Source organism: Caretta caretta, chromosome 20 (genome assembly GCF_965140235.1).
Source record: "Caretta caretta isolate rCarCar2 chromosome 20, rCarCar1.hap1, whole genome shotgun sequence".
Classification (NCBI taxonomy): Eukaryota; Metazoa; Chordata; order Testudines; family Cheloniidae; genus Caretta; species Caretta caretta.
The window spans coordinates 19604221-19616235 of NC_134225.1; the positions used below are offsets into that span (position 1 = coordinate 19604221).

General features: G+C 52.9%; 1 protein-coding gene across 1 annotated transcript in view; it reads right to left on the minus strand.

Moving 5' to 3' along the window:
* The window catches only part of ADGRE1 (adhesion G protein-coupled receptor E1), a 31648-nt gene extending 20221 nt beyond the window's left edge, over window positions 1-11427 (minus strand). The window contains exons 1-7 of the mRNA XM_075121766.1: window positions 11192-11427; window positions 6110-6160; window positions 5698-5841; window positions 2753-2896; window positions 1677-1814; window positions 1123-1269; window positions 19-165 (exon numbers count right to left, since the gene is read on the minus strand). Coding sequence (XP_074977867.1) covers window positions 19-165; window positions 1123-1269; window positions 1677-1814; window positions 2753-2896; window positions 5698-5841; window positions 6110-6160; window positions 11192-11222 — 802 coding nt within the window. The 5' untranslated portion in view covers window positions 11223-11427. The remainder of the gene's footprint in view (window positions 1-18; window positions 166-1122; window positions 1270-1676; window positions 1815-2752; window positions 2897-5697; window positions 5842-6109; window positions 6161-11191) is intronic.
* Window positions 11428-12015: the final 588 nt, after the last annotated feature.

Here is a 12015-nt window from a genome sequence, read left to right on the forward strand (position 1 = left end):
GCCAGAAGCAGCACCCACCGTTGCACTGCGCTGCTGGCTGGGTGAAGCGCTGCTCCCCAGAACTGGATGCAAACCCGGTATTGCAGGTGCAGAAGTGGCTTCCTGGGGTGTTGGTGCAGGTGGCGGACGCAGGGCACGATGCCAGATCCAGACACTCGTCGACATCTGTGACAGGGGAAGGAGCTATGGGTCCAGCTCTGCACAACGGAGCCTTCCCTTGATGGGAGGAGCAGGGGGAAAGACGGCAGGTCCCAGCAGCTGGCATCGGAGGGGGCACCGTGCCAGGAATATGGTTCCCAACAGGTTTGCAAAATGCTGCCCATTCCCAAGAGGCAGCGGGTGCTAGTGGCCTGAGAAGCGGGAGCCAGGATGCCTGGGTTCTCTCCTCAGCTTTGGGAGGAGAGTCAGGTTGGGTAGCTGGAGCAAGGAAGGGCGGAGGGACGAAGAGTCAGGATTCACATCCAGGAGTCTGGTCACCCTTTTTCAAGGAGAAGTGGACGGGGGTGATACCGCCTCCCACAAAACCCCTTGGCACCGATAGCCCAGTGGGTAGCACGTGCACCTGAGATACGGGACATGAAGGGTCAATTTCCCCCTGTCTGCCTCATGTACAACCCTGGGTCTCCCAATCTCCCTGGAGAGAGCCCCAACCACTAGGCTTCATGGCTGGTATCTCTCAAGCTCTCCGGTTGGGGAACACAGTCATTGCAACCAGCGGCCTGGAACCTGGCTCTCCCCCTTGAGTATCTGGTCACAGCAGGTTGCCGGGCTGAGGCACCCAGGTCAGGTTCCTGTACCCACCATGGACTGGCTCCATCCCAGAGAGACACCAGAGACTGTTCCTCTTGGTGCTTTAACACACAGCCAGCGACAGCTGGTCCCGGCTCTGGCCAAGTACGTTATGCACGGGGCCACCAGGTGCTGAATATGATAATACAGTTTAGCCATCACCTGTGAGCTGGACAGACACTCTCTGGCCCCAGGAATATCCATGTCTCCCTAGAGAAGCCCACCCTGACTGGGCAGAGAAGCTGTTTCAAACCAGGGTGGGGGCTCAGATTTTGTCCTTCTCGGGGGCAAGGGCTAGGGCGAGAGGCCGGGGAAGGTTGCTTGGATGGTCACCTGTGCAGAGGGTTGTTCCGGGTACCCACAGCCCTGGCGTAGACCGACGGTGCCCTGGTGAGCACTGGCAGGTGTAGCTCCCAGGTGTGTTGAGGCAGGAGGCATTGGGCCCGCAGATTGCAGGGTTTCGGGCACATTCATCCACATCTGCCAGGAGATAACTTGGAATTAGTCAGTGTGTTTATTACATGCATTACGGTACCACCTACAGGCCCCACTGCGCTAGGCGCTGCACAGTCCAACAAGACAAAGTGCGGGAGGGGGACAGAGGCCAGGAGAGGGGCAGAGACTCCGTAGGTCAGGGCAGCGCCGGGACTGGATCTCCCGTCTCCTCATTCCCGGGCAGCCGCCCGACCCACTGAGCAAACCTGTTGAGCCAGCAGTAAAGACACAGCCAGCTTGCCCCAGCTCCCAGGGCTCTGGAGACAATCGCACTCCAGGGTGGGCAGCGGGAGCCGCTCAGACCCTCGCTCTCGTCTGTGGGACGACGGGAGAGCCGGCCTCAGCCTCCCACCCCCAGAGATCCACCCACAGCCCCCCCACGGGACGCTTACCTGTGCAGCTGAACGGGATGCCAGGCTGGCTGGGGGGGAGGTAGCCCGGGGGACACGTGCAGGCGTAACTGCCCAGTTTGTTGGTGCACACGGAGCTGGGGCCGCAGGGCGATGGGTCCTGGGAACATTCGTCAATATCTAGGGGAGGGAATCCACGTTGGACTGAGCGATGCTACGACACCAGGCTTTTACTGCCCCAGGCCACCCACTCCCTGATCCAAAGCCCATTGGAGTCAGTGAGAATCTTTCCACCAGCCTCAGTGACCCCTTGGATCGATCGCTCTGCTCTGTGCCAGAACTGGCTCAGACCACGACCTATCTAGCCTGGAGTCCTGCTTTCAGCAGTGGCTGGTACTAGATGCTTTTGACGATCATTTCAGGTGTTCTCATTATTTATATCACACTCTAATCCTTCTTCAAAACCTGATAAATTTGCAGCCTCCATGGGATACGGTGGCAGGGAGTTTCACAGGTTAATACTGCATCATGTAAAAAGAAAAACAGTTTTCTTTTATCCATTTTAGGGGCTGGATTGTGAGTGCCCGGATATGGGTGCATAGGAGGAGGGAGCTCACAAGGAACCTCCCTGCGGGCCTCTGCAAGGATCATGCTTTCCTCCATATTCCTCCTGGTGGATCATGGTGTCCCAAAAGTGTGTGGGAAGGAGGTGGGGCCATTATATGCTCCTCCCCTCCATGCAAGGAATGGAATCGGGGCTGGAGGGGACTCTTTCTACACCCTGGGCTGCTCCGGGAGGAATTCAGCCACCATCCCCATGCCACCCTGCCCTGCTCCAGGGCTGCGTGCAGACTGCATTATGGCTTTTCCATTTTATTGGCTGTCCCATGGTTTGGGGAGGGACAGATTGACAGGCGGGGGAAGCCAAGTCACTGAATCTCCTTGGCCACATATATCCCTTCCTTGCTTTCTTAGTCACTGCATCATGCTTTCTAGTCAGCGAAGTACTCCATACCGAACCTTCCCTGCAAATGGAAGAGGCACTCCCGGTGACACTCGTGCAAGCTACATAACAGTGTCCCCAATGCACGGCTCCCCTTCTCCGAGCTCCCACTCACCGTTGCACTTCACTTTTCGATCAGTGAAGTACTGCTCCCCAGAGCTAGATGCAAACCCACGTTTGCAGGCGCAGCGGTGGCTCCCAGGGATGTTTTCACAGGTTGCAAAAGCCGGACAGACAGATGAAGCTGCACACGCATCAGCTGGGAAATGACGAAGAAACAATTTAATGAATTAATAAGCCTTTGCACCCTTTGTCTTACATCTTCAATGTGCTTCAATGTGCACTTAGGACGGAAGAACCCAATGCACCGCTACAGAGTAGGGACCGAATGGCTAGGCAGCAGTTCTGCGGAAAAGGACCTGGGGTGACAGTGGACGAGAAGCTGGATATGAGTCAGCAGTGTGCCCTTGTTGCCAAGAAGGACAATGGCATTTTGGGATGTATAAGTAGGGGCATTGCCAGCAGATCGAGGGACGTGATCGTCCCCCTCTATTCGACATTGGTGAGGCCTCATCTGGAGTACTGTGTCCAGTTTTGGGCCCCACACTACAAAAAGGATGTGGATAAATTGGAGAGAGACCAGCGGAGGGCAACAAAAATGATTAGGGGACTGGAACACATGACTTATGAGAAGAGGCTGAGGGGACTGGGATTGTTTAGTCTGCAGAAGAGAAGAATGAGGGGGGATTTGATAGCTGCTTTCAACTACCTGAGAGGTGGTTCCAGAGAGGATGGTTCTAGACTATTCTCAGTGGTAGAAGAGGACAGGACAAGGAGTAATGGTCTCAAGTTGCAGTGGGGGAGGTTTAGGTTGGATATTAGGAAAAACTTTTTCACTAGGAGGGTGGTGAAACACTGGAATGCGTTACCTAGGGAGGTGGTAGAATCTCCTTCCTTAGAAGTTTTTAAGGTCAGGCTTGACAAAGCCCTGGCTAGGATGATTTAATTGGGGATTGGTCCTGCTTTGAGCAGGGGGTTGGACTAGATGACCTCCTGAGGTCCCTTCCAACCCTGATATTCTATGATTCTAGATTCATATTCATTCTTTAAGCCGACCGCACATGAGGAAGAGTGGGCCTAGTAGAATAGGTGGGTGGGGAGGTAGGATCAAGGCAGCTGGGCTCGCTTCTGAAGGCATCTGATGAAGAAGCAAGGACAGGCCTCCAGCCCCCTCCCCTGACACCAGGAAAGGAAAAGCCAGAGGTGGGGAGCGTAGGAACGGACGCTGCGTTTCGAGGGAGCTGATCCTCCGATATCACTGCGAGGGGAGGGGCTATTATACCCATTTTTCAGATGGGGAATTGAGGCCCCGAGAGAGTAAGGTCCAAAGCAGTAATTCGGGGAACTGCATTTGAGGCACACGGGACCTGCTGGCTCAGCGTCCGTAGCCTTCTGTAGCCTGTTGCATGTGCAGAGCCCAGCTCCCCTTGATCTCACTCGCAGCCGTGAGTGCTCAGCCCATCTGAAGATCAGGCCCCGGGGCCTCAAGTCAACACACAGCTAGTGACTTGCCCAGCACTACACCGGAAGTCTGGGGGCCTGCAGATAACAAATCCCCTCCTTACCCAGCCCTGACTCGCCCCCAGAGCAGATCTAGCCCTGCACTGAATGTGGCCATGTAATGAAAGCCTATGGCATAATGCACACGCACAAGAGGAGAGAGAACACTTGTCTTCTGGCATTTCCTCACTTCTGAGTGGTTATCTGGCAACCTTTAGAACAGTGGTCCCCACACTGTGGGGTGCGCCCCCTAGGAGGGCACGGGGGAACGTTTGGGGGGCCAGCTCTGCACCCGGCCGCAGCGCCAGCCTCGGCCCCCTTACTCCTGTCCGTGTACCCCCTCACCCCGGGAGCCGCCGCCTTCCTCCGGCTGCTGGAGGGGAGGTGGGGTGGACATGGGTGAGAGAGGGACATGACGCTGAAAAGTTTGGGGACCACTGCTTGAGAATGGTCTTTTAACAAAGGCGTTTTTGGTGCATGTATTTTCCTAGGTTTTTTCCAAAAGCAAACTGAAAAAACCCATCACGTGGTATCGTACGAAGAGCCACATGGGTCAGCAGCCGAGCTGGACCCTTAACATCCATTGCACAGGCCTCAGGCACTTGAGCTGAGGGAGAAACCAAGAGCCGCAGCAGCTTGTCAATATCTATGCGAGGGAGGGGGCACTTTGCCGGGGAGTTCCCCAGATCCCTGCTGACAGCAGAGGAATGGGGAGACTCTGCAATCTTGGCCTCCATTCCAGGCTCTGGAGGGAGCATGGTCTAGTGGGTGCAGACCCATCCGCCCATTCCCCCAAGCTCGGCTCCTTCCACCCCATCCCCTCCAATCTGTCCTTGTTGCAGTTCTGTCTTTTCCCCAGTTCTGGCTCCTTGGCCCCATCCCATTCTGCACTCCTCAGGTTTCTCATCCCAGTCCCCATCTCCTTGCCCAGCCTGTCCCAGTCTCCTCCCCATGCCTGATCCCCCCTCCAGGGTGGATTTGATTTAAATCAGGGTGAGGGTGGGGAGAACTCCTCCTACACCTTGGATTAAGACCACAAGAACAGCCAGACTGGGTCAGACCAATGGTCCATCTAGCCCAGTACCCTGTCTTCCAACAGTTGCCGGTGCCAGGTGCTTCAGAGGGAATGACAAGAACAGGGCAGTGACCGAGTGATCCACTCGCTCTCCAGTCCCAGTTGGCCGCAGTCTGGGTTGCTCAGCTTCCCCACCCACGGCTGTGTGCAGTTTCCACCGTCTAACTTCCATTGCTCTTTTCCAGTGTGACTGGCCATTCCTGGGGTTGCTGATGGCCAGATTGCGGGAAGTCAAGTCATTAAATCTCCTTTGCCATGTATTGGCCTAGCCTGGCTCTCTTAGTCACCGCATCGTGCTTTCCAGTCCCCGATACTCTTTTCTCTAGTACCTGAGGTATTATCTTCATCACACGATCCAGAGCTACGCCATGGCAGTCTCCCCAGTACAGAGCTCCCCGTCCCTTAGCTCTAGGGCTCACACTCACCATTGCAGCGGACGGCTGGATCGGTGAACTCCGTGGCCCCCGAAGTGGATACAAACCCACGTTGGCAGGTGCAGTAGTAGCCCTGACGAGCATTGATGCACGTTGCATAATCAGGGCACAGCATTGGATCGTCGCACCTGTTCACTGGGAAATGAAGAAGGAACCAGGGCTGGGCATTGAATTAAAGCGCAGCCCTGTTTAGCTGCCAGCGGAGAAGGTGGCTTTGTGGCAAGCAGGGACACAGCGCAAGAGAGCAGAAGGGAATGAAAAAGAAAATACACAGAAAGGTGGGGAAAGGGGAGGAGGAAATGGGATGGAAAGTTCTTTGCCCGTTCAAAGCCCCCCTCCAGCTGCAGGACACTCCGGGGTTCAGATCTGGAGATTTTGTGCAGGTTTCTAGGCATTAACTTACCAGCGCTGGAGAAATGCTGAGTCCCCTTGAAGCAGATGAGCCAGCAAAAGCCTGAAAGAGGAGAAACAACCAAGGAGGCTCTTATTTCACTGGATTTTAGTGCTGTTACCCAGTAAGAGGGTGGGTGGCCTAGTGGGTAGAGCAGTGGGTCTCAGGGAAGGGTGGTTGGTTGGTTCTCTTCCTGGCTTTGCTAGTTGACCTCAGCCAAGTTGCTCGTCCTCTCTGTTTCCCCTGGGTCTGGCTTTTCCATTTTGATTATAAACTCTTCAGAGCAGCCTCTGTCTTCACATTGCTGATCGTAGCTGAGACCCCTAAGCACGACTGGAACGTAACCTATCAGAGTAACAGGTTTTCGATGGGCCAGATCCCAAGGTATTCAACTCAGGAACCAATCCCGGGGCGGTGTAAATCAGCGTGGCACTCTTGACTGCCGTGAGCAGCTGAGGATCTGGCCCTCAGACCCAGCCGGAGTTTAGCCTGAGTAAGCACCACGAAAGGATACACGAGTTCAGCTCATTCTGTGGGCCCCTTCACGAGAGAGAAGTTCGCAGGCACTCGCTCCTCCCACTGTTCCAGTGTCCCCGCTGCTTGGCGATGTAACCTCGAAAGCGGTGCTCGCTACCCAACTCCAGGGACAGCTGAGCCCCCAGAGGTTCAGAAACGTCCCTTGGCAGGGACAACCAGAAGCCCGGCGGCTCGATCTAAACCCCTCTGGAGCTGGGAAGGCAGGTGGAAACCTCAGACGATTCCTGCTGTCACTTGCACTGAAGACTGCCCCCGCACAAAGGGATTATTTTGACGCTCTCTCCTCTGACCGGGAACTCAGAGAGGCCGAGGCATGTGGGGCCATTTGATTTAAAAAAGAAAAGGGACCAAACTTTCAAAAAAACCCATTGGCCTGATCCTCATTTCCCCCACAAAGGGCCGTGCCGGGCACAATACGAGCAGAGGAACTTGGCATTTGCAGCTTCCATTTTGGATCCAAGCGTGGGCGCCAGGTTTGTATAATTTTTGGTGGTGCCCAGAACGTCCATTGGACAGACGACTAGTCCCATTGGGAGGCTGATCCAGAACCTCCCTCCTCTGCCAGTTAAAAACCTTCTTGTATTTTCTAGCCTGAACCTTCCCAGCCCCCTTGGAATGGGGGTGGGGCAGGGCGGGGCAGGCTGGGGCTGGGTCACTCACTGCTGCCCGCGCCGGGATCTCTGCTAACCCCCCAGGCCGGCCTGGACCCCGCGTCCCCTTGATGCACGGGACCCCCCAAAGCGCGGTAAGCCCAAACATTGGTGGAGCGGGCCCCGTTCCTAAATATTGATGGAGCACGGGCACCATGGGCCCATATAACTCGCCGCCTATGGATCCAAGGGGGCTGGGAAGTTGCAGGCTAGAAAATACAAGAAGGTTTTTAGCTGGCAGAGGAGGGAGGTTCTGGATCAGCCTCCCAATGGCTCTAGTGGTGTAAGGTGCGGCTGGATACATTTATACACAGGGTTATATGGCAGGATTGTGTGTGATCGCGGGGGACTGGACCGCTGCAAACCATCCCTTCCCCTGACCCAAGGGGTTCCCTTGACTTCCCCTCACTTCCCCCAGACCTCTGCTCCCTGCAATTCTCCAGCCAACCCCAGCTGAGCCACTCACTGGGTTTTATAACCACCTGATCCCCAGCTGCTCAGTCTCAGGTGAGGCTGGGCCCTGCCGCCCCCGGATTCTCCCCTCTCCCATCTTTATCTTCCACGAACAGTTTGAATCTCGGCTGGCTTGCTTGGAAAGCTCTTACCTCTCTCACCCCTGGGTGTCAGGCACCCCCTTGCTTCCCCCACCCTCAGCTTTGCGGAGAGAATCTTGGCCGCTCGGAGAGAAAACGCAGGGTGGAAATTGGGGGGGCCACCGTTTGTGGGGGCTGGGCAACGACCAAAGATCTGACGTCACAGCAAATCCTATATACGGCATGTTATGATGTTACTGCGTGTTATATTTGATTGCTGGGGGCAGGATTGGAAGGGGGCTGGGGGCAGGGCAAGGATTTGAGTGCAGGGAGCCGGGAGGCTGGGCTGGCCAGTGGAGAGGGTCGATTCCCACAACCACATAGGCAGGCATGGGTTAACCCGGGGGGCCAATTGGCACCTGTGTGGGGGCAGCAGCTGGCCTGCCTGCACCGCTCCCTGCTGGCTGTGTTGCTCCTCAGACAGGCCAAGAGCCTTCAGCCAGGAGCTCCTGATCCACACCCATGCCGCTCTCAGCTTCTGCATTCACAGGCTCGGATCTGGGTGGACCGAGGTGCTAACTGGGTGTGGCGGGGTCCACCTCTGGCTATGCCCCAGACTGGACTGAGTGACCTAGGAGGTCCCTTCCAGCCCTCTGCCCTGAAGCAGCCTCACTGACTTGACCCTCCATTCATTAACTGGGTGCTTCAAGTAGCATTGTAAGTCACCACCAGGCTCTGTGGGCGGGTCTGCTCTCGGGTACACCCGTCTACAGTCCTGGCACTGAGATGAACGGGGGTCTTACAGTTAAGGCCCAGGGACCCAGCTCATCAAAAGCACTTAGGCCTGCTTGGCTGCGCTCGGCACCCATACTGGTGACACTCCCAGTGGCCAAGGACTGCGCCGGTGCTCAGCTGAGACTGGTGATTTGCTTCTCCACATTAACAAACAAATACCTTATGCCTAGAAAGCCATGAGCACAACCCCTCTCGCTTGTGTCACTCTTATCTGTCCTCTGGCCCCACCCTTCCGCTCAGTTCCCTTTACCCACCTTCTCTTAAGATAAGGCCCTGATCCTCCAATGATCTTCACCCAAGCAGCTCCCCCATGCCTGTTAAAGTCAGGGGGACTCTGTAGGGGGCTCCTTGCAGAATCAGGGCTTAAAGAGACTAAGAATTTTAGGGCAGGAAGTGTCTTTTGCTATTTAGCTACACACAGCACCTAGCTATTTAGCTACACACAGGGCCGTGACAATAACCTTAATATATTATTGATTAACAACAGCCACCCAAGACCAATCATTCATAATCAATGTGCAACAATTAATAACAAACCACTAATAATCATGTCCACACACTGCAAACACCAATGAATCCTTCATTATTAGCCATTTGTGATTAATAATAAAAACACCCAAGGATACCCAGCGTGGCCAGCCACCGGTGTATTAATAGATCTGGAGGCAACTGTGAACATCTAATCTGACTTCCTGTGTGATACAGGCTATAGAACTTCCCTGAATTAATTCTTGTTTGAACAAGAGCAGATCTTTTAGAAAAACATCCAACCTTGATTTAAAGATTTCTAGTGCTGGAGAATCCACCATGACCCTTGGCAGGTTGCTCCGATGGTTAATTGGCCTCACTGTTAAAAATTGTACCTTATGTCAGGATGAATTTGTCTAGCTTCAACTTCCAGCCATTGGATCCTGTTAGACCTTTGTCCGCTAGACTGAAAAGCCCATGATCAAATATTTATTTCCCATGTCAGTACTTATAGACTGGGATCAGGTCACCCTTTAACCTTCTCTTTGTTAAGCTAAATAGATTGAGCTCCTGAGTCTATCACTATAAGACAAGTTTTCCAATCTTTTAATCATGCTCGTGGTTCTTCTCTGAACCCTTTCCAATTTTTTCGACACCCTTCTTGAATTGTGGACCCCAAAACTGGACACAGGATTCCAGCAGGGGTCACACCAGGGCCAAATACAGAGTAAAATAACCTCTCTCTCCAACTGGAGATTCCCCTCTTCATGCATCCCAGTACCACATTAGCCCTTTTAGTCACAGGTCACACTGAGACCTCATGTTCTGTTGATTATCCACCATGACCCCCAAATCTTTATCTGAGTCATTGCTTCTCCCCATGCTGTAAGTATGGCCGACATTCTTTGTTTATAGATGTGCGTCCATATATTTGACCACACCAAAATGCATATTTTCTGATTGCACCCAGCTTACCGAGGGATCCAGATCTCTCTGTATCCATGACCTGTCCTCTTCCTTACTACCACTTCCCCAATCCGCATGTCTTTTGCTGACTTTCTTAGTAACGATTCTACGTGTCTCTCCGGGTCATTGATCAAATTAGCATTTATATGAAAAGTCACAGATCTGGGCTGAATGCCCATCACTGAAAGACCCTACGACCCCTCAAAGATCCCAACACAATGACAATTATTGTTGCCCTTTTTCAGCCCAAGCGGCTAGTTGAAGTTCTGGGCCCTGGGCATGTTCCAACTGGGAGTAGAAACTGATGATGGAGTCTGGTATTTCCTTTGTTCCAATCTGGTTTAGTTACAAGTCCAGCTTCTCCAAATGCAGGAGGGACCAAAAACCAGGGATAGCTTCTTTTCCTAAAAAAACCAACAACGAGGAGTCCTTGTGGCATCTTAGAGACTACCAAATGTATTTGGGCATAAGCTTTCATGGACTAAAACCCACTTCATCAGATGTTTTAGCCCACGGAAGCTTATGCCCAAATAAATGTGTTCGTCTCTAAGGTGCCACAAGGGCTCCTCGTTGTTTTCGCTGATACAGACTAACACGGCTACCACTCTGTAACCTTCTTTTCTTACAGTCGCAAGCCTCTTTAGCCATCACCAAACCCCAAATCTCTCTCTGGTCTTCTCCCAGAGTCATTCAAACCCGTGTCTACAGCTCCTGTTTGGCTTTCTTCCTCTTTCTCTGAGTCTCTCCCAGTTTCTTGGCTGCCACTCCCCCTGCAGCTAGGCTAATTCCATGCCTAACATTAACGTACACACACACCTGGTCAGAATAATACCCAGATGGCACCCTCTGCCCACATAGTGCTAGTTTCTGGGCAGATTCCATCCTGCCTTGTTTTAGGCTGGCCCCCCTAAAGGTTCTCTTACAATTACCGTCACACATCTATTTCCATGAGCTTTTAACTCAACCGGTAACAAGGATTGATTGCACTCACGAGCCTCAATCATGGATTGGGCCCCCCGCAGTACTAGGTGCTGTATAAACACAGAACAAAAAACCGTCCCTGCCCCAAAGAGCTTCAGTTAAGTTTGTTTGTTTTTTGCCAAGCCCCCATTGGAAGAAAATAACACAATTCCTTACAAACTTACCTACAAGGTGGGTGATAAGCTGCTTCTTCATTATGCCACTGCCTTCTCTTACGAGACAAGAAAACTGCCCTACTTTGTCCTGTTGTGATCTTTCTCAGAGGAAGTTTGCTGAATGACACAGATTTTACTGGGGCTTCTTTTCTGGAGGCTTTAGCTCAGCGCCCCTTATTTTGTGACATTTCTTCTTCCTCTGCGCAGGACGGTCTCTGGGCATCTACTATGTGTTTATTATCAGTGTACCCAAATAACACCCCTGCAATGGACAGGAAACAACAGGGGAAGTTGCAATTTTATCTATTCAGGAACTGAAAGTGGGACATGGAGGGTGGGGGGAGTTGGTCTTATTATAGCATCATAGAATATCAGGGTTGGAAGAGACCTCAGGAGGTCATCTAGTCCAATCCCCTGCTCAAAGCAGGACCAACACCAACTAAATCATCCCAGCCAGGGCTTTGTCAAGCCAGGCCTTAAAAACTTCTATGGATGGAGATTCCACCACCTCCCTAGGTAACCCATTCCAGTGCTTCACCATCCTCCTAGTGAAATAGTGTTTCCTAATATCCAGCATAGACCTCCCCCACTGCAACTTGAGGCCATTGCTTCTTGTTCTGTCATCTGCGACCACTGAGAACAGTCAAGCTCCATCCTCTTTGGAACCCCCTTCAGGTAGTTGAAGACTGCTATCAAATCCCCCCTCACTCTTCTCTGCTGCAGACTAAACAAGCCCAGTCCCCTCTCTGGCATTGCACTCCATAATGTTTTATGGAAATATGCTTATGAGTGTGAATATAATGTAACTGGAATATGCTTCATGCAAAAGGTCT